The sequence below is a fragment of the Mauremys reevesii genome, linkage group 14 (assembly GCF_016161935.1).
Source record: "Mauremys reevesii isolate NIE-2019 linkage group 14, ASM1616193v1, whole genome shotgun sequence".
In the NCBI taxonomy this organism is placed as follows: Eukaryota; Metazoa; Chordata; order Testudines; family Geoemydidae; genus Mauremys; species Mauremys reevesii.
Window position 1 is genome coordinate 14,590,551 of NC_052636.1, and position 23,577 is coordinate 14,614,127.

At 68.4% G+C, this 23,577-nt stretch overlaps 1 protein-coding gene across 1 annotated transcript; it reads right to left on the minus strand.

The window, feature by feature from the left end:
- Positions 1 to 8,097: 8,097 nt before the first annotated feature.
- Positions 8,098 to 14,755, minus strand: TMEM256 (transmembrane protein 256). The gene is made up of 4 exons (XM_039499932.1): positions 14,680 to 14,755; positions 13,585 to 13,622; positions 8,684 to 8,760; positions 8,098 to 8,255 (listed from the first exon to the last, which is right to left on the minus strand). Exons 1-4 carry the CDS (start codon positions 14,753 to 14,755, stop codon positions 8,108 to 8,110), a joined length of 339 nt encoding a protein of 112 aa, XP_039355866.1. The 3' UTR covers positions 8,098 to 8,107.
- Between the last annotated feature and the right edge of the window lie 8,822 nt (positions 14,756 to 23,577).

Below are 23,577 nucleotides of genomic sequence, written 5' to 3' on the forward strand. Positions count from 1 at the left end.
ATGGCGGAGAATGCGGGCCTGGGGGCGCCACGGACCGTGGGGGTGCCCAGGCCTGAGGCGGAGGGTCCGGGTCATCCCTGGTGACCACGAGAGACCCAGGGCCACCCAACGGAAGGCGATGGAGGCAGCAACGGGGACGGAGGGGACCCAGCGGGAGGCCAGGTGGTCGTGGAGCAGGCCGCAAAATGGGCCCGGACCCTGAAGGTGGAGGGTCCGGGGCGTGGACGGGACACTGGGCCGGAGGCAGGCGGGCCAGCAGGGGGCGCTCCGAGGGCGGGGATGGAGCTCATTCCCGGGCTGACCGGCGGGAGCTCCGGCGTTGGGGGGATTTTGAAGAGCGGGTGGGACAAACGCCCGTCAGGGAGGGGGCCAGATCCGCGGATCGTTCCCGCCGAGGTGCGCGCCTGGGCGGCCACCCGCCTCGTCGGTGGAGGTGGTGGCCTTGTGGGGGAACAGGGTGGGAGGGGGCAGTGGGGGGAGAAGAGGGGATGGGGGGGATTTGGGACGTGCAGGGCTGCGGCGGCCAGAGAAAGAGGCAATTCCCCCAGCTCCAGGGCTGCGGCTGCCGGGGAGAGACCCCTCCCTTCCCAGCCCCAGCTCGGGGGCTTCTGAGGTGGGGCAGAGAGGGAGAGACCCCCCCCCTCCTTCCCAGCCGCAGCGCGGGGGCTGCCGTGGGGAGGGGGGGGACACAGAGGGCACATCCGTCGCGTTGGAAAGGTACGACCACTGATATTAAAATATGAGCCGTGGGCTTTTACGTGTAGACCTCAAAAAAAGTTAATTATTATTAAGGGTTTGTTTGTTGTTTTTTTTATCTAGTGCTTTCATCCAAAGTGCTTTCGGAAGAAAGAAAGAAAGAAAGAAAGAAAGAAAAGGGGTGAGTGGCAAAGAAAGAAGGAAAGAAAAGGGGTGAGTGGCAAGGAAAGAAGGCAAGAAAAGGGGTGAGTGGCAAGGAAAGAAGGCAAGACGTGACTCCGAAAAGTGGCCCCCAGGGGCGGGCGAAAGCGGCCCGACGCTGGGCGCAGGCTCTGGGGGTGGGCGAAGAAGGGAGCGAAGCAGGATTGGAGGCGGAGGAGGAGGGAGGGAAGCCGAGGGGAAGGGAGGGAGGGAGCCGGGAAAGCAGGAATGTGACGCTGGAGGGGAGGGACGGAAGCGGAAAGGGGGGCGGGGGGGGGGGGGGAAGCTGGTCTCCTGCCCAGCCTGTAACGAGCGCGTCGGGACTCAGCCCATCGCACAGAGGCCGGGGCTGGGGAGTGACTCAGGGGCGTCCCGGTGCCTCCACCCTGGTCTGGTTCGGCTGCATTCCCGGTGTCAGCATCCTCCCCCCCCGCCCCCCATGACTCATCCCGGCACTTAGGGTGCACGGGGAGTGAGGGGCACCAGCAGGGCTGGGGGGCAGGGCTGGCAGGGGCTGCGGGTCGGGAGTGAGGGGCACCGGCAGAGCGGGGGGGGGGGCGGGCGGGGCGGGCAGGGGCGGCGGGTCCGGAGTGTGGGGCACCGGCCGCGCTGGGGGGCAGGGCTGGGCTTGGCGGGGGCTGCGGGTCGGCAGTGAGGGGCACCAGCAGAGCTGGGGGGCAGGGCTGGGCTAGGAGGGGGCTGCGGGTCGGGAGTGAGGGGCACCGGCAGGCCTGGGGCGCAGGGCTGGGCTGGCAGGGGCTGCGGGTCGGGAGTGAGGGGCACCGGCAGAGCTGGGGGGCAGGGCTGGGCTAGGAGGGGGCTGCGGGTCGGCAGTGAGGGGCACCGGCAGAGCTGGGGGGCAGGGCTGGGCTGGCAGGGGGCTGCGGGTCGGCAGTGAGGGGCACCGGCAGAGCTGGGGGGCAGGGCTGGGCTAGGTGGGGCTGCGGGTCGGCAGTGAGGGGCACCGGCAGAGCTGGGGGCAGGGCTGGGCTGGCAGGGCCTGCGGGTCGGGAGTGAGGGGCACCGGCAGGGCTGGGGGGGCAGGGCCGGGCTGGCAGGGGGCTGCGGGTCGGCAGTGAGGGGCACCGGCAGAGCTGGGGGGCAGGGGCTGCGGGTCTGGAGTGAGGAGCACTGGCAGAGCTGGGGGGGGCAGGGCTGGGCTAGGAGGGGGCTGCGGGTCGGCAGTGAGGGGCACCGGCAGGGCTGGGGGGGCAGGGCCGGGCTGGCAGGGGGCTGCGAGTCGGCAGTGAGGGGCACCGGCAGAGCTGGGGCAGGGCTGGGCTGGCAGGGGCTGCGGGTCGGGAGTGAGGGGCACCGGCAGGGCTGGGGGGCAGGGGCTGCGGGTCGGGAGTGAGGGGCACTGGCAGAGCTGGGGGGGGCAGGGCTGGGCTAGGAGGGGGCTGCGGGTCAGGAGTGAGGGGCACCGGCACAGCTGGGGGGCAGGGCTGGGCTGGCAGGGGGCTGCGGGTCGGGAGTGAGGGGCACCGGCAGGGCTGGTGGGCCGGGGCTGCGGGGCGGGAGTGAGGGGCACCGGCAGGGCTGGGGGGCAGGGCTGGGCTAGGAGGGGGCTGCGGGTCAGGAGTGAGGGGCACCGGCACAGCTGGGGGGCAGGGCCGGGCTAACACCTGGCCCCATGCCCAGGCTGGCTCTGGGCTGAGCCGTGGGTGGGGCTGCCGTGGTTTCCTGTCCTGGGGTGGGATCTCAAAATGGGTTTTGTCTTTTCTTCCTTTTCATTCTCCACATTCTGATGTGCTGAACCAGCCCGGGTGCGGGGGGGGGGGGATTATGGCTAGATAGAGGGGGGTAGATAGATAGAGGGGATGGATGGGGGGGTCTGGGGGAAGATCGATGGATGGGGGTGGCTGGAGAAATGGATGGGTGGCAGGGTGAGGATGGAACAACAGGGGGTGGGGGGCTGGAGGTGTAGTCTATGGGGATGTAGGGATGAGTGGATTAAGGTGGGGTGGGTGGATGGAGGGACAGATGGAGGGAGGGAGGGATGGACAGAGGGGTGGATGGAGGGATGGACACTGGTGGAGTGGGACGGTCGGACAGAGGAGTGAGTGGATGGACGGACCGAGGGGTGTTTATGGGGCTGGATGGAGGGATGGACATTGGGGTGGGTGGGATGGACAGACAGAGGGGTGTCTATGGGGCTGGAGGGAGGGATGGACATTGGGGTGGGTGGGATGGACAGACAGAGGGGTGTCTATGGGGCTGGAGGGAGGGATGGACATTGGGGTGGGTGGGATGGACAGACAGGGGTGTCTATGGGGCTGGAGGGAGGGATGGACATTGGGGTGGGTGGGATGGAGGTACAGAGGGGTGGATGGATAGACAGACAGAGGGTGTCTAGGGGGGAGGACAGATGGAGGGGGTGGGGAGATGGAAGGCCGGGGGTATCTGCCCCAGAGGACGGCCGGCAGGTTGCCTCCGGCTCTCCCCTACCGGCTGCCGCCAGGGGGGGGGGGGTCTCAGCTGCGGCCCCCCCGGGTCTCCCTCCGGCTGGTTCCCTCGCTCAGCACCCCGGCTCCTCCCGGCTCCTGCGACAGAGGAGAGGGGGTCACCGGGTGGGGGCAGGGGGAACCGGGGCCACGCAGGGGGGGATGGTCTGGGGGGGGTGAAACCAGAGTCGGGGGGTTGGGGGAGAGTTTGGGGGGAACTGTGGGTTACCCCTTCGGGCACGGGGACCCCGATGCCTCATCACCCCCCCACCCCACTAGCTACACGCAGACCCCCCTCCACTCCCCCACAGACCCCCTACTCAAGCTCCCCACAAATTAATGCCCAGAGCCCCCAGATCCTGATCTCCCCAGAGATTCCCCATCTCACGCCCCCGCCACATACGCACACAGGGGTCTGGGCCCATCCACTCCTGTGGGCCCCTCAAGGGACCGACCCAAACAGAGCCGGGGCCGGACAGACAGACAGACAGCGCCACCGACAGCCACACCCCGACACACAACTAGGCCCACAACACACCCTCCCCCCACGCTCCCCCCATCACCCAATGCCACCTGATCCCAGGGCCTGCCCCCCCCTCTAACTACCAGCCCCCACTCCCCTCCCAGAGCCGGGCAGAGAACCCAGGAGTCCTGGCTCCCAGCCCCTGCTCTAACCACCAGCCCCCACTCCTCCCAGAGCCGGGAGAGAACCCAGGAGTCCTGGCTCCCAGCCCTCTGCTCTAACCCACCAGCCCCACTCCTCCCAGAGCCGGGAGAGAACCCAGGAGTCCTGGCTCCCAGCCCCACTGCTCTAACCACCAGCCCCCACTCCCCTCCCAAAGCCGGGGAGAGAACCCAGGAGTCCTGGCTCCCAGCCCCCCCTGCTCTAACCCCCAGCCCCCACTCCCCTCCCAGAGCCGGGGAGAGAACCCAGGCGTCCGGGGACTCACATAAACGACTTTCATTAGCGACGCTGGAGCGCTCATGGGTGAGGTGCCCGGCGGAGCCGGACGAGCGGTGATTCTGGGAACATCCTCCCCAGCCCCCCCCCCCGCCCCGACTCCTCCCCCACGCGGGGGGGGGGGCTGTCCGGCCCCCTCTTTCCATTTCCAGATGCCCTCCCGGCTCTTCCCTGGGGGGGTCGCCCTGACTCAGAGACACCCGCCCCCATTCGAGGGTGCCCCCCAACTCCCAGCGCCCCCTGCTCTGACCAACCAGCCCCCACTCCCCTCCCAGAGCCGGGGAGAGAACCCAGGAGTCCTGGCTCCCAGCCCCCCCTGCTCTAACCACCAGCCCCCACTCCCCTCCCAGAGCCGGGGAGAGAACCCAGGAGTCCTGGCTCCCAGCCCCCCCTGCTCTAACCACCAGCCCCCACTGCCCTCCCAGAGCCGGGGAGAGAACCCAGGAGTCCTGGCTCCCAGCCCCCCTGCTCTAACCACCAGCCCCCACTGCCCTCCCAGAGCCGGGGAGAGAACCCAGGAGTCCTGGCTCCCAGCCCCCCCTGCTCTGACCCACCAGACCCCACTCCTCCCAGAGCCGGGAGAGAACCCAGGAGTCCTGGCTCCCAGCCCCTGCTCTGACCCACCAGCCCCACTCCTCCCAGAGCCGGGCAGAGAACCCAGGAGTCCTGCCTCCCAGCCCCCTGCTCTGACCCACCAGCCCCACTCCTCCCAGAGCCGGGGAGAGAACCCAGGAGTCCCGGCTCCCAGCCCCCCCGCCCATCCGTAAACCTTATGGGCACCAGATCCCCCCCCCAAAACTGCAGTCGGCCAGAGACCCCCCCCCCATGTCTGGCTTTGTCTGAGTCCAGCCTCCCCCCGGTCCCGTACCTGGGGCGCAGCGGGGAGAAACGGGCCGGGCAGGGGGAGGCGAGACAGGAATAACTGGCCCCTCCCCACGCAGCGCAGCCCCCCCCCGACCCATAGCCCCGCCCCCGGTATCCCCTCCCCCACACCCTGCCCCTCTCCCCGGTATCCCCTAGCAGCCCCCCGTATCCCCGCAACTCGCCGCCCTCCAGATCCCCTGGCACGGGGGTTAGCACCGTGTGTGTGTGTGTGGCACTGGGGGGGCAGCACCGTGTGTGTGGGGGGCACAGGGGGGTACTGGGGGGGCAGCAGCGTGTGGGGGGGCATGGGGGGCACTGTGGGGGCGGGCGTATCTCGCTGCGACGTGCGAGCTGCGAAAGCCTGGGGGCTGCAGAGTTGTGACTGTGCGTCTCTGCGGGGTTGTGTCATTGTGGTTGCAGCCGGCACCCAGGGGCTCACCCCTGTGTGTACATGTGAGTGTCGGCCGGGGGGGAGTTTTTCGATCCCCCCACACAGCTGCCTCCCCCGTCCCTGCCCCAGCTCCCCGTGGGTCGCAGTCACCCCGTCCCCAGCAGGGACCTGGGATACAACACGAGCACCTGTGAGTCCAGCCGTTATTTATAGCCAGGGCCCGGCACAGCTGGGCACGGCCCAGGGCCGTCAATCCCAGGCCTGGCGAGGGGTCCCTGGGTCACCAGCCGCCCCGCCCCAGAGGTGGGCGCATCTCAGCACCGGGCGAGGGGTCCCCGGGTAACCGGCCGCCCCGCCCCAGAGGTGCCGCATCTCAGCGCCGGGCGAGGGGTCCCTGGGTAACCGGCTGCCCCGCCCCAGAGGTGGCCGTGTCTCGGCGCCGGGCGAGGGGTCCCCGGGTCACCAGCCGCCCCGCCCCAGAGGTGGCCGCGTCTTGGCGCCGGGCGAGGGGTCCCCGGGTAACCGGCCGCCCCGCCCCAGAGGTGGCCGCGTCTCAGTGGCGGGCGAGGGGTCCCCGGGTCACCAGCCGCCCCGCCCCAGAGGTGGCTGCGTCTCAGTGCCGGGCGAGGGGTCCCCGGGTCACCAGCCGCCCCGCCCCAGAGGTGGCTGCATCTCAGTGCCGGGCGAGGGGTCCCTGGGTCACCAGCCGCCCCGCCCCAGAGGTGGCTGCATCTCAGCGCTGGGCGAGGGGTCCCCGGGTAACCGGCCGCCCCACCCCAGAGGTGGCCGCGTCTTGGCGCCGGGCGAGGGGTCCCCGGGTAACCGGCCGCCCCGCCCCAGAGGTGGCCGCGTCTCAGCCCCAGGCAAGGGGTTCCCGGGTCACCAGCCGCCCCACCCCAGAAGTGGCCGCGTCTCGGCGCCAGGCGAGGGGTCCCTGGGTAACCGGCCGCCCCGCCCCAGAGGTGGGCGCATCTCAGCGCCGGGCGAGGGGTCCCCGGGTAACCGGCCGCCCCGCCCCAGAGGTGGCCGCATCTCAGCGCTGGGCGAGGGGTCCCTGGGTAACCGGCCGCCCCGCCCCAGAGGTGGCCGCATCTCAGCGCCAGGCGAGGGGTCCCTGGGTAACCGGCTGCCCCTCTGTGGCCACCTCGGGATTGGCTGGGCCAGTTTTACGCTTGTTGGTGATTAAAATGTTAACAAGCGCAGGGCGGAGTCCGGGGGGACCCTCCAGTCACCCCCTCACCCTCTGTTCCCCATTCGCTCTGGGCCGGGTAAATTTGGGAACATTCCAGGTTTTTTATCCAAACTCTGTGATGTGTCGGGCAGGGCCTGTCCCAAACTGGGGGTCCCTGCCCCATAACTAATGGGGGAAGTTGTGGGCTGGGAAGGGAGCCAGGACTCCTGGGTTCTCTCCCCGGCTCTGGGAGGGGAGTGGGGGCTGGTGGTTAGAGCAGGGGGGCTGGGAGCCAGGACTCCTGGGTTCTCTCCCCGGCTCTGGGAGGGGAGTGGGGGCTGGTGGGTCAGAGCAGTGGGGCTGGGAGCCAGGACTCCTGGGTTCTCTCCCCGGCTCTGGGAGGGGAGTGGGGGCTGGTGGTTAGAGCAGGGGGGCTGGGAGCCAGGACTCCTGGGTTCTCTCCCTGGCTCTGGGAGGGGGCTGGTGGGTGAGAGCAGTGGGGCTGGGAGCCAGGACTCCTGCGTTCTCTCCCCGGCTCTGGGAGGGGAGTGGGGGCTGGTGGTTAGAGCAGGGGGGCTGGGAGCCAGGACTCCTGGGTTCTCTCCCCAGCTCCGCCACTGAGCTGTTGTGTGATCTTTAGTCACATTGCCATCTTGTGCCTCAGTTTCCCCTCCCCCCCAGCCTGCCATAATTCACCTAAAAGAGGGGAAAGAGAATCCAGACGCACAGGCCTCAGAGTAGAAATTAGCGTTTATTGATTTGTTAGTGAAAAAGAAATTGACCAAAAAAATCGTCAAATCAATCAATTTTCCCCATGAAGTGACAATCCCGCTCGCCTGCTCCACGCAGCCAATCAGAACCCAGGCAGCCTGTGATAGGACAAGGCATAGCCTAGTGCCCGCCCACCCCTCAGCGTCAGCCAATGAATGAAGAGCTCTGTTCCCACTGGCTGGAAAGTTGGTCCCTGGGGGAGAACTCCCTTGGCCAATGACAGCACCGCCCCGGAGACAGCGTTCTGATTGGCCCCCAGCTCAGCCAATGGGGGAACGAGGGACTCCTGCTTTGCCATTGGTTGCGGATCCAGGCCCGCTTTGTATCCAGCCAATGAGTGATGGGCACGCCTAAAGCCCAGCTCTCCGATTGGTCAGCACCTGGCACAGACACCCCCCCCCCCATTGGCGAAGTCGCCCAGCCAATGAGCTCTGGAGAAAGCCACGCCCACACAAAGGAGGCGGGGCTTGAGTGACAATTCAGCTGGGTGGGCGTGGCCAGTGATGGGGGGGAGGCGGGAGGGGGACACTGATGAGCCATAATGCTGGGGGCAGTGGGGACCCCTTCCCAAAGGGAGGGGAGGGCCGCCAGGGTACCAGGGGCGGGGGTCAGAGAGCCATCGCCAGCCAGCCGAGGATCAGGAGGGAGCCCCCATAGGGGGCCGCTTTGTTGAAAGTCGGGTCTCCGCTCCAGGCGTGGTAATAGAGGGGGCCGCAGAAGAGTCCCATCCCGGAGCTGAGCAGCAGCGCCGCCGGCCTGGGAGCAGAGGAAAGGGGGCCGCGTCAGACAAGTGGGTCCCATTGGGGGATGTCTAACCCCCCCCCCGGTCATCCCCAGCTGGTCTCAGCACAAGAAGATAAAAGCTCTACTATAGCAGCCGGACGGGGAAGCTGCTCCCTTGGTTCAAGGGGGGGGACGATCTTACGGGGTCAATGGGGCAGAGGAAGACGGGGGCAGATTGAGGGGGGGCTCAGAGGGGGCCCTGTGAGATGGGGTGGGAGGAGGGAGACCCTGGGGTGGGGAGAGCAGGGTGGAGGCCCATGGGGAGCAGTGGGGGGGGGTGCAGGGCCCACCCCCACCAATCCAGAGGGCCGCCGGCAAACAAGGGTCCCCCGGGAGTTGAGGTCACCGGGGTGCCCCCCCCCACCCCCCCAGACAGGGGCACCCCCAGGCTACGCACCAGCAGGGGGCGGCGGCAGCGGGGGACGGCCAGCAGCGCCAGGCTGTGCAGGAAGTGGTACCTGTTGGCCGTCTCGTAGAGCTGCCGGCAGAGAGCGACAGGTGAGGGACCCAGGAGTCCGGGCTCCCAACCCACCCACCCCCCAGCTCTAATCACCAGCCCCACTCCATCCCAGAGCCGGGAGAGAACCCAGGAGTCCTGGCTCCCAGCCCCTGCTCTGACCCACCAGCCCCACTCCTCCCAGAGCCGGGAGAGAACCCAGGTGTCCGGGCTCCCCGCCCCCCCTGCTCTACCCACCAGCCCTCACTCCCCTCCCAGAGCCAGGGAGAGAACCCAGGAGTCCTGGCTCCCAGCCCCCCCTGCTCTAACCCACCAGCCCCCACTCCCCTCCCAGAGCCGGGGAGAGAACCCAGGAGTCCTGGCTCCCAGCTCCCTGCTCCCCTCCCCTCCCAGAGCTGGGGAGAGAACCCAGGAGTCCTGGCTCCCAGCTCCCTGCTCCCCTCCCCTCTCAGAGCCGGGGAGAGAACCCAGGAGTCCTGGCTCCCAGCCCCCTGCTCTAACCACCAGCCCCCACTCCTCCCAGAGCCGGGAGAGAACCCAGGAGTCCTGGCTCCCAGCCCCTGCTCTAACCACCAGCCCCACTCCTCCCAGAGCCAGGAGAGAACCCAGGAGTCCTGGCTCCCAGCCCCTGCTCTAACCACCAGCCCCACTCCTCCCAGGGCTGGGAGAGAACCCAGGAGTCCTGGCTCCCAGCCCCTGCTCTAACCCACCAACCCCTACTCCTCCCAGAGCCGGGAGAGAACCCAGGAGTCCTGGCTCCCAGCCCCCTGCTCTAACCACCAGCCTCCTCCTCCCAGAGCCAGGAGAGAACCCAGGAGTCCTGGCTCCCAGCCCCCCCTGCTCTAACCACCAGCCCCCACTGCCCTCCCAGGGCTGGGAGAGAACCCAGGAGTCCGGGCTCCCAGCCCCCCCTGCTCTAACCACCAGCCCCCACTCCCCTCCCAGAGCCAGGGAGAGAAACCAGGAGTCCTGGCTCCCAGCCCCCTGCTCTAACCACCAGCCCCACTCCTCCCAGAGCCGGGGAGAGAACCCAGGAGTCCTGGCTCCCAGCCCCCCTGCTCTGATCCACCAGCCCCCACTCCCCTCCCAGAGCTGGGGAGAGAACCCAGGAGTCCTGGCTCCCAGCCCCCCTGCTCTGATCCACCAGCCCCCACTCTCCTCCCAGAGCCGGGGAGAGAACCCAGGAGTCCTGGCTCCCAGCCCCCCTGCTCTGATCCACCGGCCCCCCCTCCCCGCCCAGAGCCGGGGCGAGAACCCGGGAGTCCTGGCTCCCAGACCCCCCTGCTCCAACCACCAGCCCCCACTCTCCTCCCAGAGCCGGGGAGAGAACCCAGGCGTCCTGGCTCCCAGCCCCTGCTCCAACCACCAGCCCCACTCCCCTCCCAGAGCCGGGGAGAGAACCCAGGAGTCCTGGCTCCCAGCCCCCCTGCTCTGACCCACCAGCCCCCACTCTCCTCCCAGAGCCGGGGAGAGAACCCAGGAGTCCTGGCTCCCAGCCCCCCCAGCTCTAACCACCAGCCCCCCCGGCCCTCCCAGAGCCTGGGAGAGAACCCAGGAGTCCTGGCTCCCAGCCCCCTGCTCTAACCACCAGCCCCACTCCTCCCAGAGCTGGGAGAGAACCCAGGAGTCCTGGCTCCCAGCCCCCTGCTCTAACCCACCAGCCCCTACTCCTCCCAGAGCCGGGAGAGAACCCAGGAGTCCTGGCTCCCAGCCCCCTGCTCTAACCACCAGCCTCCCTCCTCCCAGAGCCAGGAGAGAACCCAGGAGTCCTGGCTCCCAGCCCCCCCTGCTCTAACCCCGAGCCCCCATTCCCCTCCCAGAGCTGGGGGGAGAATCCAGGAGTCCTGGCTCCCAGCCCCCCCCGCTCCAACCCACCAGCCCCCACTCCTCCCAGAGCCGGGAGAGAACCCAGGAGTCCTGGCTCCCAGCCCCCTGCTCTAACCCACCAGCCCCACTCCTCCCAGAGCCGGGAGAGAACCCAGGAGTCCTGGCTCCCAGCCCCCTGCTCTGATCCACCAGCCCCCACTCCTCCCAGAGCTGGGAGAGAACCCAGGAGTCCTGGCTCCCAGCCCCTGCTCTGACCCACCAGCCCCACTCTCCTCCCAGAGCCGGGAGAGAACCCAGGAGTCCTGGCTCCCAGCCCCCTGCTCTGATCCACCAGCCCCACTCCTCCCAGAGCCGGGAGAGAACCCAGGAGTCCTGGCTCCCAGCCCCCTGCTCCAACCACCAGCCCCACTCCTCCCAGAGCCGGGAGAGAACCCAGGAGTCCTGGCTCCCAGCCCCCTGCTCCAACCACCAGCCCCACTCCTCCCAGAGCCGGGAGAGAACCCAGGAGTCCTGGCTCCCAGCCCCTGCTCTGACCCACCCGCCCCCACTCCTCTCCCAGAGCCGGGGAGAACCCAGGAGTCCTGGCTCCCAGCCCTCCCTGCTCTAATCACCAGAGCCCACTCCTCTCCCAGAGCCAGGGAGAACCCAGGAGTCCTAGCTCCCAGCGCTCCCTGCTCTAACCCACCAGCCCCCACTCCTCTCCCAGAGCTGGGGAGAACCCAGGAGTCCGGGCTCCCAGCCCTCCCTGCTCTAACCACCAGCCCCCACTCCTCCCAGAGCTGGGAGAGAACCCAGGAGTCCTGGCTCCCAGCCCCTGCTCTAACCACCAGCCCCACTCCTCCCAGAGCCGGGAGAGAACCCAGGAGTCCTGGCTCCCAGCCCTCCCTGCTCTAAACACCAGCCCCCACTCCTCTCCCAGAGCCGGGGAGAACCCAGGAGTCCTGGCTCCCAGCGCACCCTGCTCTAACCCACCAGCCCCCACTCCTTTCCCAGAGCTGGGGAGAACCCAGGAGTCCGGGCTCCCAGCCCTCCCTGCTCTAATCACCAGAGCCCACTCCTCTCCCAGAGCCGGGGAGAACCCAGGAGTCCTGGCTCCCAGCCCCTGCTCTAACCACCAGCCCCCACCTCCCAGAGCTGGGAGAGAACCCAGGAGTCCTGGCTCCCAGCCCCTGCTCTAACCACCAGCCCCACTCCTCCCAGAGCTGGGAGAGAACCCAGGAGTCCTGGCTCCCAGCCCCCTGCTCTAACCACCAGCCCCACTCCTCCCAGAGCTGGGGAGAGAACCCAGGAGTCCTGGCTCCCAGCCCCTGCTCTAACCACCAGCCCCCACTCCTCCCAGAGCTGGGGAGAGAACCCAGGAGTCCTGGCTCCCAGCCCCCTGCTCTAACCACCAGCCCCACTGCCCTCCCAGAGCCGGGAGAGAACCCAGGAGTCCTGGCTCCCAGCCCCTGCTCTAACCACCAGCCCCCACTCCTCCCAGAGCCGGGAGAGAACCCAGGAGTCCTGGCTAGAACCCAGGAGTCCTGGCTCCCAGCCCCCTGCTCTCCAGGAGTCCTGGCTCCCAGCCCCCTGCTCTAACCACCAGCCCCACTCCTCCCAGAGCCGGGAGAGAACCCAGGAGTCCTGGCTCCCAGCCCCTGCTCTAACCACCAGCCCCACTCCCTCCCAGGAGTCCTGGCTCCCAGCCCCCTGCTCTAACCACCAGCCCCACTCCTCCCAGAGCTGGGGAGAGAACCCAGGAGTCCTGGCACCCAGCCCCCTGCTCTAACCACCAGCCCCCACTCCTCCCAGAGCCGGGAGAGAACCCAGGAGTCCTGGCTCCCAGCCCCCTGCTCTAACCACCAGCCCCACTGCCCTCCCCGAGCCGGGAGAGAACCCAGGAGTCCTGGCTCCCAGCCCCCCCTGCTCTGACCCACCAGCCCCACTTCCTCCCAGAGCTGGGAGAGAACCCAGGAGTCCTGGCTCCCAGCCCCCTGCTCTAACCACCAGCCCCACTCCTCCCAGAGCTGGGAGAGAACCCAGGAGTCCTGGCTCCCAGCCCCTGCTCCCCCACTGCCCTCCCAGAGCTGGGGAGAGAACCCAGGAGTCCTGGCTCCCGGCCCCCCTGCTCTGACCCACCAGCCTCCACTCCCCTGCCAGAGCTGAGGAGAGAACCCAGGAGTCCTGGCCCCCAGCCCCTGCTCTGACCCACCAGCCCCACTCCTCCCAGAGCCGGGAGAGAACCCAGGAGTCCTGGCTCCCAGCCCCTGCTCTGACCCACCAGCCCCACTCCTCCCAGAGCTTGGGAGAGAACCCAGGAGTCCTGGCTCCCAGCCCCCTGCTCTAACCACCAGCCCCACTCCTCCCAGAGCTGGGGAGAGAACCCAGGAGTCCTGGCTCCCAGCCCCTGCTCTAACCACCAGCCCCCACTCCTCCCAGAGCCGGGAGAGAACCCAGGAGTCCTGGCTCCCAGCCCCTGCTCTGACCACCAGCCCCACTCCTCCCAGAGCTGGGAGAGAACCCAGGAGTCCTGGCTCCCAGCCCCTGCTCTAACCACCAGCCCCACTCCTCCCAGAGCCGGGAGAGAACCCAGGAGTCCTGGCTCCCAGCCCCTGCTCTAACCACCAGCCCCACTCCTCCCAGAGCTGGGAGAGAACCCAGGAGTCCTGGCTCCCAGCCCCTGCTCTAACCACCAGCCCCCACTCCTCCCAGAGCCGGGAGAGAACCCAGGAGTCCTGGCTCCCAGCCCCTGCTCTGACCCACCAGCCCCACTCTCCTCCCAGAGCCGGGAGAGAACCCAGGAGTCCTGGCTCCCAGCCCCACTGCTCTGACCCACCAGCCCCACTGCCCTCCCAGAGCCGGGAGAGAACCCAGGAGGCCTGGCTCCCCGCCACCCTGCTCTGACCCACCAGCCCCCACTCTCCTCCCAGAGCCGGGGAGAGAACCCAGGAGTCCTGGCTCCCAGCCCCCCGCAACCCACCGGACCCCCCTCCCCTCACTGACACCCTGGAAGTCTCCATGATGCCCCCCCCCGCTCACCTCCTTCTGGTAGTCGTCCCGGTCGCTGCGCCGAAAGCCTGGGGCACAGAGACAGCAGAGTTACCCCGGTGCGGGGCAGAGACTCCTTCCCGCCCCCTCCTCCACCTCGACTCCACCCCCACTCCTGCCCCTCCTTCCTTCTCAACCCTCCTCCAACCCCAGCCCCTGCCTGCCCCACGGCCCTCCCCTCCCAGCCCCCTCCTGCCCCACGGCCCCTCCTCCGACCCCAGCCCCGCCTGCCCCACGGCCCTCCCCTCCCAGCCCCTCCTGCCCCCCTGGCCCTCCCCTCCCAACCCTCCTGCCCCCGGCCCTCCTCCCCTCCCAGCCCCTCCTGCCCCCCGGCCCTCCTCCCAATCCCAGCCCCTCCTGCCCCACGGCCCTCCTCCAACCCCAGCCCCTGCCTGCCCCACGGCCCTCCTCCCAGCCCCTCCTGCCCCACGGCCCCTCCTCCGACCCCAGCCCCGCCTGCCCCACGGCCCTCCTCCCAATCCCAGCCCCTCCTGCCCCGGCCCTCCTCCGACCCCAGCCCCCGCCTGCCCCACGGCCCTCCCCTCCCAATCCCAGCCCCTCCTGCCCCCGGCCCTCCTCCGACCCCAGCCCCGCCTGCCCCACGGCCTCTCCCAATCCCAGCCCCTGGCCCTCCTCCGACCCCAGCCCCGCCTGCCCCACGGCCCTCCTCCAACCCCAGCCCCCGCCCGCCCCACGGCCCTCCTCCAACCCCAGCCCCGCCTGCCCCACGGCCCTCCCCTCCCAATCCCAGCCCCTCCTGCCCCACGGCCCTCCTCCGACCCCAGCCCCTCCTGCCCCACGGCCCATCCCCTCCGACCCCAGCCCCCGCCCGCCCCACGGCCCTCCTCCCAATCCCAGCCCTCCTGCCCCACGGCCCTCCCCTCCGACCCCAGCCCCTCCTGCCCCACGGCCCATCCTCCGACCCCAGCCCCCGCCCGCCCCACGGCCCTCCCAGCCCCTCCTGCCCCACGGCCCTCCTCCAACCCCAGCCCCGCCTGCCCCACGGCCTCCCAGCCCCCTCCTGCCCCACGGCCCCTCCCCCTCCGACCCCAGCCCCCTCCCCTTAACTCTGACCCCTCCCCGCACCGTGCGCCCCGTAGGCGGCGGCCCCCACCGCCCCGGCCCCACTCAGCGCCCCCACGCGGCCCCAGCTCCCCGCCATGGCCCCGCCGCGTCACTGCTCCCCTCAGCCAATCACAGCGCCCCTCTGCCCGGCCGGCCCCGCCCATCCCCCGCCGCCCGGCCAATCAGGGCGCGCGGGGCCCGGCCGCAGAGACGCGGAAAGGGAAGGACGCGGGGATTCCCTCCCCGGCCGGCGCCGATTGGACAAGGGGCCTGTCCCTCCCAAGGCTCAGCCAATGGCAGCGCAGAGCCGGGTCCCGCCCCGGGCCCAGGGGAGGGGAGGGATTGTGCTGCGCCCCATGTCGGGGCAATACAGTAAAGCGCAGCCTCGCTCAGTGCCGCCGCTAGAGTGCGGCGCCAGGCTACGGTATATACGGTACCGGCCCCGGCCGCCACCAGGGGGCGGCAGAGACCAGCGAGAATCCTCAGCCCCGCCCCCAAGCGGTGCCCCTCACTCCCGACCTGCAGCCCCCTCTTAGCCCAGCCCTGCCCCCCCAGCCCTGCCGGTGCCCCTCACTCCCGACCCGCAGCCCCTGCCAGCCCAGCTCTGCCCCCCCAGCCGTGCCGGTGCCCCTCACTCCCGACCTGCAGCCCCGGCCCCCCCCAGCCCTGCCCCCCCCAGCCCTGCTGGTGCCCTCACTCCTGACCTGCAGCCCCCTCTTAGCGCAGCCCTGCCCCCAGCCCTGCCGGTGCCCCTCACTCCCGACCTGCAGCCCCCTCTAAGCCCAGCCCTGCCCCCCCAGCCCTGCGTGTGCCCCTCACTTCCGACCTGCAGCCCCCTGCCAGCCCAGCCCTGCTGGTGCCCCTCACTCCCGACCTGCAGCCCCCTCTTAGCCCAGCCCTGCCTCCCCCCAGCCCGGCCGGTGCCCCTCACTCCCGACCCGCAGCCCCCGCCAGCCCGGCCCCATGACTTGGGGGGAAGGTTGCTTTGTTCCTGCAGGTGACCGGTCCCGTCCCCTCCGGGGCTGGTATCTGGGTCGCTTACGTACGAAAGGTGTAAAATTCCCCATCACACGACTCGGGGCTGTGAAACTTCTGACGTCTGGTAAACCTGCCACCTCCGGCCCTTTAAATTTAGCAGCGGTTTTGGGGGGGTTGAGAACGGAGACCACGTGGGGCCCTGTGACTTCTCCGTATCCATGGGGCCCTGCAGTGCTCCCCGTCCCCCCCCAACCACAACCTCTGGTGCTGAGACGTGGCCACCTCTGGGGCGGGGCGGCCGGTGACCCAGGGACCCCTCGCCCGGCGCTGAGAGGCGCCCACCTCTGGGGCGGGGCGGCCGGTGACCCCGTGACCCCTCGCCCGGCGCTGAGATGCGCCCACCTCTGGGGCGGGGCGGCCGGTGACCCAGGGACCCCTCGCCCGGCGCTGAGATGCAGCCACCTCTGGGGCGGGCGGCCGTTACCCGGGACCTCGCCCGGCGCTGAGATGCAGCTACCTCTGGGGCGGGCGGTTACCCTGGGACCTCGCCCAGCGCTGAGATGCAGCCACCTCTGGGGCGGGCGGCCCGGGACCCCTCGCCCAGCGCTGAGATGCAGCCACCTCTGGGCGGGCGGCCGGTGACCTGGGACCTCGCCCGGCGCTGAGATGCAGCCACCTCTGGGGCGGCGGCCGTTACCCGGGACCTCGCCCGGCGCTGAGATGCAGCTACCTCTGGGGCGGGCGGCCGGTTACCCGGGACCCTCGCCCGGTGCTGAGATGCGCCACCTCTGGGCGGGCGGCCAGTAACCCGGGACCCTCGCCCGGTGCTGAGATGCGCCACCTCTGGGCGGGCGGCCGGTTACCCGGGACCTCGCCCGGTGCTGAGATGCAGCCACCTCTGGGGCGGGCGGCCGGTTACCCAGGGACCCTCGCCCGACGCTGAGATGCGCCCACCTCTGGGACGGGGCGGCCGGTTACCCAGGGACCCCTCGCCCGGCGCTGAGACGCGCCCACCTCTGGGGTGGGGCGGCCAGTGACCCAGGGACCCCTCGCCCGGCGCTGAGACGCGCCCACCTCTGGGGTGGGGCGGCCGGTTACCCGGGGACCCCTCGCCCGGTGCTGAGATGCGGCCACCTCTTGGGCGGGGTGGCCGGTGACCCAGGGACCCCTCGCCTGGCGCTGAGATGCAGCCACCTCTGGGGCGGGGCGGCTGGTTACCCAGGGACCCCTCGCCCGGCGCTGAGATGCGGCCACCTCTGGGGCGGGGCGGCCGGTTATATGAGGCTTTGTGGTCCCCATTGACTGGGGCGGGCAGCATCCCCTAGGGAGCCCCGCCATTGCCATCCTTGTGTTTGGTTTGGGGGCCTCCCATCCCAGCCAAGCAGACCCCCCCTGAGGCCTGGGAAGAACCCCCCAGTCTGGTTTCTGATGGGGGTCGCGTCCCCGCCCGTCTGGGCTGCCAGCCTGTGACAGACCTGCCCGCCGTGACCTTCTCTGATTGGTGTTTGACCCCAGTGACACGTTTGGCCTGCGCAGCATCCTGCGGCGAGGAGTTCCCCAGCTCGCCGGGGGAGGACGCGCTGCCCTGGGTTCGGCTTCGAGGGCGACGGGGCCGTGGCAGAGCTCCCACCCCCAGCTCTGCCGGTGCCCCTCACTCCCGACCTGCAGCCCCCCCAGCTCTGCCGGTGCCCCTCACTCCCGACCCGCAGCCCCTGCCCCCCCAGCCCTGCCGGTGCCTCACTCCTGACCCGCAGCCCCAGCTCTGCCGGTGCCCCTCACTCCCGACCTGCAGCCCCCCCAGCTCTGCCGGTGCCCCTCACTCCCGACCCGCAGCCCCTGCCCCCCCAGCTCTGCCGGTGCCCCTCACTCCCGACCCGCAGCCCCCGCCAGCCCAGCCCTGGGCTCCCCCAGCTCTGCAACAGCTGGGGAGCTGCTGGCTCCATACAGGGATCTTGAGCCAAATGCATCAATGGGCCCTGCAGAGTCACACAGAGAAAAAACAGCTTGTGTCTGAGCCGGGGAGAGAACCCAGGAGTCCGGGCTCCCAGCCCCCCCTGCTCTAACCACCAGCCCCCACTCTCCTTCCAGAGCCAGGGAGAGAACCCAGGAGTCCTGGCTCCCTGCCCCCCCTGCTCCGACCCACCAGCCTCCACTCCCCTCCCAGAGCCGGAGAGAGAACCCAGGAGTCCTGGCTCCCAGCCCCCCTGCTCCGACCCACCAGCCCCCACGCCCCGCCCCGAGCCAGGGAGGGGACCCAGGAGTCCTGGCTCCCAGCCCCCCCTGCTCTAACCCACCAGCCCCCACTCCTCCCAGAGCCGGGAGAGAACCCAGGAGTCCTGGCTCCCAGCCCCCTGCTCCGACCCACCAGCCCCACTCCTCCCAGAGCCGGGAGAGAACCCAGGAGTCCTGGCTCCCTGCCCCCTGCTCTAACCCACCAGCCCCACTCCTCCCAGAGCCGGGGGAGAGAACCCAGGAGTCCTGGCTCCCAGCCCCTGCTCCGACCCACCAGCCCCCACTCCTCCCAGAGCCGGGAGAGAACCCAGGAGTCCTGGCTCCCAGCCCCCTGCTCTGACCACCAGCCCCCACTCCTCCCAGAGCCAGGAGAGAACCCAGGAGTCCTGGCTCCCTGCCCCCTGCTCTAACCCACCAGCCCCACTCCTCCCAGAGCCGGGAGAGAACCCAGGAGTCCTGGCTCCCAGCCCCCATTCACTTCTTTCTTTCTCTCATCCCCTCTCTCTCCACCCCATCTTCCCACTCCGGGCTGGGAGGGCTGCGGCCCCTGCAAAGTCGAGTTCCCTTTAAGACCCCGTGACGCGCGCTGTGATGCATCTGGGCTGAGCAGGGGGCAGCAGACCCAGCCCCCTCACCACCAGCCCCATCCTAGCCCAGAGCGACTCCAGCTGATCCCCCTCCCTTCCTCCCTCCTGCCACCATTGAACGACACGTCCCCTCTCCAGCCCACCCCACGCCGCCCCCACCCTGCCGGGGAGGAGGGGCCCTCCCACAGAGAGGAGAGGGGGCTCTGATTTCCTTCGCCTCCTCTGGATTCCGCGATCCTCCCGCCCCCTCACAGAGGCTGCATCTCTCCTGCTGCATCCGCCCCCGCACACACAGGCGCCCCTGCTCGCTGGGGTCTCAGCTCTCCTGACATACGCAGCCCCCGCAGCCAGGCCGCCTCCTCCTCCCCTCCCGCCCCCACCCACCCCATGGCCGCTGCCTGATGCGGAGTCTCGCTCGGCAGCCCCGGTGCTCGGCCAGGGGCCCAGGCCTGCCGGGAGGGGGCCCGGCCTGGAGCAGCTGGCAGAGGTAAGAGGACGCGGGGTCGGGGAAGAGAGGGGATGCGGCCCCCGCCCCCGGGTCTTTTCCATCCTTCGTCCCCTCCCTGCCCCAAAATCCACCCCTTTGTCCCCTCCCTGCCCCTCCAGCCTCCCCATCTCCCTTCTCTCCCCGGGTCATTTCCATCCTTCGTGCCCCCATCATCCATCCCCATCTCCCTGGGGCCTTTTTCATCCTTCGTCCCCTCTCCTGCCCCAACATCCACCCCTTCGTCCCCCTCCCTGCCCCTCCATCCTCCCCATCCTACCTTCTGTCCCCGAGTCTTCTCCATCCTTCGTCCCCTCCCTGCCCCCAACATCCACCTTCATCCCCTCCCTGCCCCCAACATCCACCCCCTTCCCCAGCCCTGCCCCCATCCTCTCCCCATCCCCAGCATCCGTCCCCAAGGCCTCCCCATCCCGTCCCCTCCTCCATCCCCTTCCTCCCCGGGTCTTCTCCATTTCTCCCTGTCTCCATCCTCTCTTCCCAGCCTCCGATCCCTCCCTGTCTCCCTTCCTCCATCCTCTCTTCCCGGTCTCCTATCCCTCCTTTTCTCCCTTCCTCCATCCTGTCTTTCCAGTGCTCTGTCCCTCCATCAGCCCCTGTCTCCATCCTCTCTTCCAGGCCTCCTATTCCTCCCTTTCTCCATCCTCTCTTCCCTCCCCCGGGTCTTCTCCATTTCTCCCTGTCTCCATCCTCTCTTCCCAGCCTCCTATCCCTCCCTGTCTCCCTTCCTCCATCCTCTCTTCCTGGCCTCCTATCCCTCCTTTTCTCCCTTTCTCCATCCTGTCTTTCCAGTGCTCTGTCCCTCCATCTGCCCCCGTCTCCATCCTCTCTTCCCAGCCTCCTATTTCTCCATTTCTCCCTGTCTCCATCCTCTCTTCCCGGCCTCCTATCCCTCCCTTTCTCCCTTCCTCCATCCTCTCTTCCAGGCCTCCTATTCCTCCCTGTCTCCCTTCCTCCATCCTCTCTTCCCAGCCTCCTATCCCTCCATTTCTCCCTGTCTCCATCCTCTCTTCCAGGCCTCCTATTCCTCCATTTCTCCCTGTCTCCATCCTCTCTTCCCGGCCTCCTATCCCTCCTTTTCTCCCTTCCTCCATCCTCTCTTCCCGGTCTCCTATCCCTCCCTTTCTCCCTTCCTCCATCCTCTCTTCCCTCCCCCGGGTCTTCTCCATTCCTCCCTTCCTCCATCCTCTCTTCCCGGCCTCCTATCCCTCCTTTTCTCCCTTTCTCCATCCTGTCTTTCCAGTGCTCTGTCCCTCCATCTGCCCCTGTCTCCATCCTCTCTTCCCGGCCTCCTATCCCTCCATTTCTCCCTTCCTCCATCCTCTCTTCCCGGCCTCCTATCCCTCCATTTCTCCCTTCCTCCATCCTCTCTTCCCAGCCTCCTATCCCTCCATTTCTCCCTGTCTCCATCCTCTCTTCCAGGCCTCCTATTCCTCCATTTCTCCCTGTCTCCATCCTCTCTTCCCGCTCTCCTATCCCTCCCTTTCTCCCTTCCTCCATCCTCTCTTCCCTCCCCCGGGTCTTCTCCATTCCTCCCTTCCTCCATCCTCTCTTCCCGGCCTCCTATCCCTCCTTTTCTCCCTTTCTCCATCCTGTCTTTCCAGTGCTCTGTCCCTCCATCTGCCCCTGTCTCCATCCTCTCTTCCCGGCCTCCTATCCCTCCATTTCTCCCTTCCTCCATCCTCTCTTCCCGGCCTCCTATCCCTCCATTTCTCCCTTCCTCCATCCTCTCTTCCCGGCCTCCTATTCCTCCATTTCTCCCCGTCTCCATCCTCCCTTCCCGGCCTCCGATCCCTCCCTTTCTCCCTTCCTCCATCCTCTCTTCCCGGCCTCCTATCCCTCCCTTTCTCCCTTCCTCCATCCTCTCTTCCCGGCCTCCTATCCCTCCATTTCTCCCTTCCTCCATCCTCTCTTCACTCATTTCTCCCTCTGTCTCTCCCTGCTCCCTCTTCCCCCATGTACAGATTTGCCCCCTGGGACCACTAGCCCCCCCCCCACCGCACACCCGCCCCACCATCCCCGCCAAGCCCTCCCCTCAAACCCCTACTCCTCGCCTCCCCATCCCAGCCCTACCCCACCTCCTCTGTCCCCACAACCACCCCGAACATCACCCGCCTCCACCCCAACACCCCAGCTCTCCTCCCACGACCGCTGCGTCGCCTCTCACCTCTGACCCACGGGGGGACCCCTGCCCTGCCAGAGCCCCGAGCCCCCAAGGGCCTCTCGGTCCAGCCCCACACACCCCCAGCCAGCGCTATACAGCATCCATCCATCTATCCCCACACACCCCGTCCACCCTCTATCCCCACACCCCGTCCACCTCTATCCCCACACACCCCATCCACCTCTATCCCCACACACCCCATCCACCCATCCATCTATCTATCCCCCCACACACCCATCCACCCATCTATCCGCCCCACACACCCCTCCACCCATCCATCTATCCATGCCCTCCACCCCTCTATCCCTATCCCCACACCCCTCTGTCCACCCATCTATCTATCCCCCCCACACACACCCCCCACCCATCCATCTATCCATCCCCACCCTCTATCTATCTATCCATCCCCACCCCTCTCTCTATCCATCCCCTCCACCTCTATCCCCCACACCCCATCCACCCATCCATCTATCCATCCCCACCCCCTCTATCTATCCCCATCCACCCCTCTATCTATCTATCTATCTATCTATCCCCACCCTCTATCTATCCATCCCCTCCACCCTCTATCCCCCAGACACCGTCCACCCATCCATCTATCCATACCCCACCCTCTATCTATCCATCCCCTCCACCCTCTATCCCCAGACACCCCGTCCACCCATCCATCGATCCATACCCCACCCCCTCTATCTATCCATCCCCCTCCACCCCTCTATCCCCCCACACACCCCGTCCACCCCTCTCTCCCCCCCACACACCCCGTCCACCCATCCATCTATCCATCCCCACCCCTCTATCTATCTATCCATCCCCATCCACCTCCTCTATCTATCTATCTATCTATCCATCCCCAGCCCCCCTTCGATCTAGCTATCTATCTCTCTCCATCCACCTCTATCTATCTATCCATCCCCACCCTCTATCTATTCATCCCCACCCCTCTATCTATCTATATATCTATCTATCTATCTATCTATCTCACCCCATCCACCCCCTCTATCTATCTATCAGATTCCCCTGCCCTACTTTTCACACCCCGTTTCCCTGTCCCTCTCTCCCCACCCCACCCCACCCAGCCTGGGGGTGGCTCTCTCACGCTCTTCCCCCATCCCCGATTCCCTGCCCCGCCCCGGGGGGGGCGTCCCTGCACTGACCCCTTCCCCCGTCCCAGGGGGGCAGAGCCCTGCGGGCGATGGGAGAACACCCCTGTGGGGACGCTCTGGGAGCGGGGGGGTTGGGGATGTGGAGAGCCCCCACCTCCAGATCCGTCCCCCCGGCACAGAAACGCCCAGGATGGGGGGAGAAATGTGGGCCCAGAAAGCTGAGACCAAGGCTGGATTCTGGAGGGATTGACCAGGAGGGGAGGGGAGTGGGGGCTGGTGGGTCGGAGCAGGGGGGGCTGGAATCCAGGACTCCTGGGTTCTCTCCCTGGCTCTGGGAGGGGAGTGGGGGCTGGTGGTTAGAGCAAGGGGGGACTGGGAGCCAGGACTCCTGGGTTCTCTCCCTGGCTCTGGGAGGAGTGGGGCTGGTGGTTAGAGCAGGGGCTGGGAGCCAGGACTCCTGGGTTCTCTCCTGGCCCTGGGAGGGGAGCGGGGGCTGGTGGTTAGAGGAGGGGGGGCTGGGAGCCAGGACTCCTGGGTTCTCTCCCCGGCTCTGGGAGGGGAGTGGGGGCTGGGGGGTTAGAGCAGGGGGGGCTGGGAGCCCGGACTCCTGGGTTCTCTCCCTGGCTCTGGGAATGGGGGGCTGGTGGGTTAGAGCGGGTGGGGAGGCTGGGAGCCCGGACTCCTGGGTTCTCTCTGCAGCTGGGGGGGGGGGGGGGGAAGCAGACTCTCCCTGCTCCGGAACTCCAGTTACCAGGGAGACGCATGGCTACGGGTTCATATTGCCACGGCAACGGGGCCTTGGCTCTGAGGAAGAGGAGAGGGATGAGTAGAGAGGCTGGAATCCATCGTTCGCAGCCCCCCCCCTGCCCCCGCAGGGAGCCCGGGCTGGGGGGGGGCGGGCGGCTGCGGGTCGGGAATGGGGGGCTGGGGCCTTGCAGCCAAACCTGTCAGTGAACCCACCCCCATGCCCCCCCAGCTACCTACCCACCCCCATGCACCCCAGCTACCCACCCACCCCATTCACCCCTAGCTACCCACCCACCCCATGCACCCCAGCTACCTACCCACCCCCATGCACCCCAGCTACCCACCCCATGCACCCCTAGCTACCCACCCACCCCATGCACCCACCAGCTACCCACCCCATGCACCCCAGCTACCCACCCCATGCACCCCCCAGCTACCCACCCCCATGCACCCCCCAGCTACCCACCCCCCCATGCACCCCAGCTACCCACCCCATGCACCCCAGCTACCTACCCAACCCCATGCACCCCAGCTACCCACCCCATGCACCCCAGCAACCCACCCATCCCCATGCACCCCAGCAACCCACCCCATGCACCCCAG

What these genes read in the sequence shown, in the direction of transcription:
- TMEM256 (XM_039499932.1), bottom strand. Translation starts at nt 14,755, where the DNA reads ATGGCGGGGAGCTGGGGCCGCGTGGGGGCGCTGAGTGGGGCCGGGGCG. An exon ending in CGCCGCCTACGGGGCGCACG is followed by an intron (nt 13,623 to 14,679) that starts GTGCGGGGAGGG and finishes TCTGTGCCCCAG; the next exon opens with GCTTTCGGCGCAGCGACCGG. An exon ending in GGGACGACTACCAGAAGGAG is followed by an intron (nt 8,761 to 13,584) that starts GTGAGCGGGGGG and finishes CTCTGCCGGCAG; the next exon opens with CTCTACGAGACGGCCAACAG.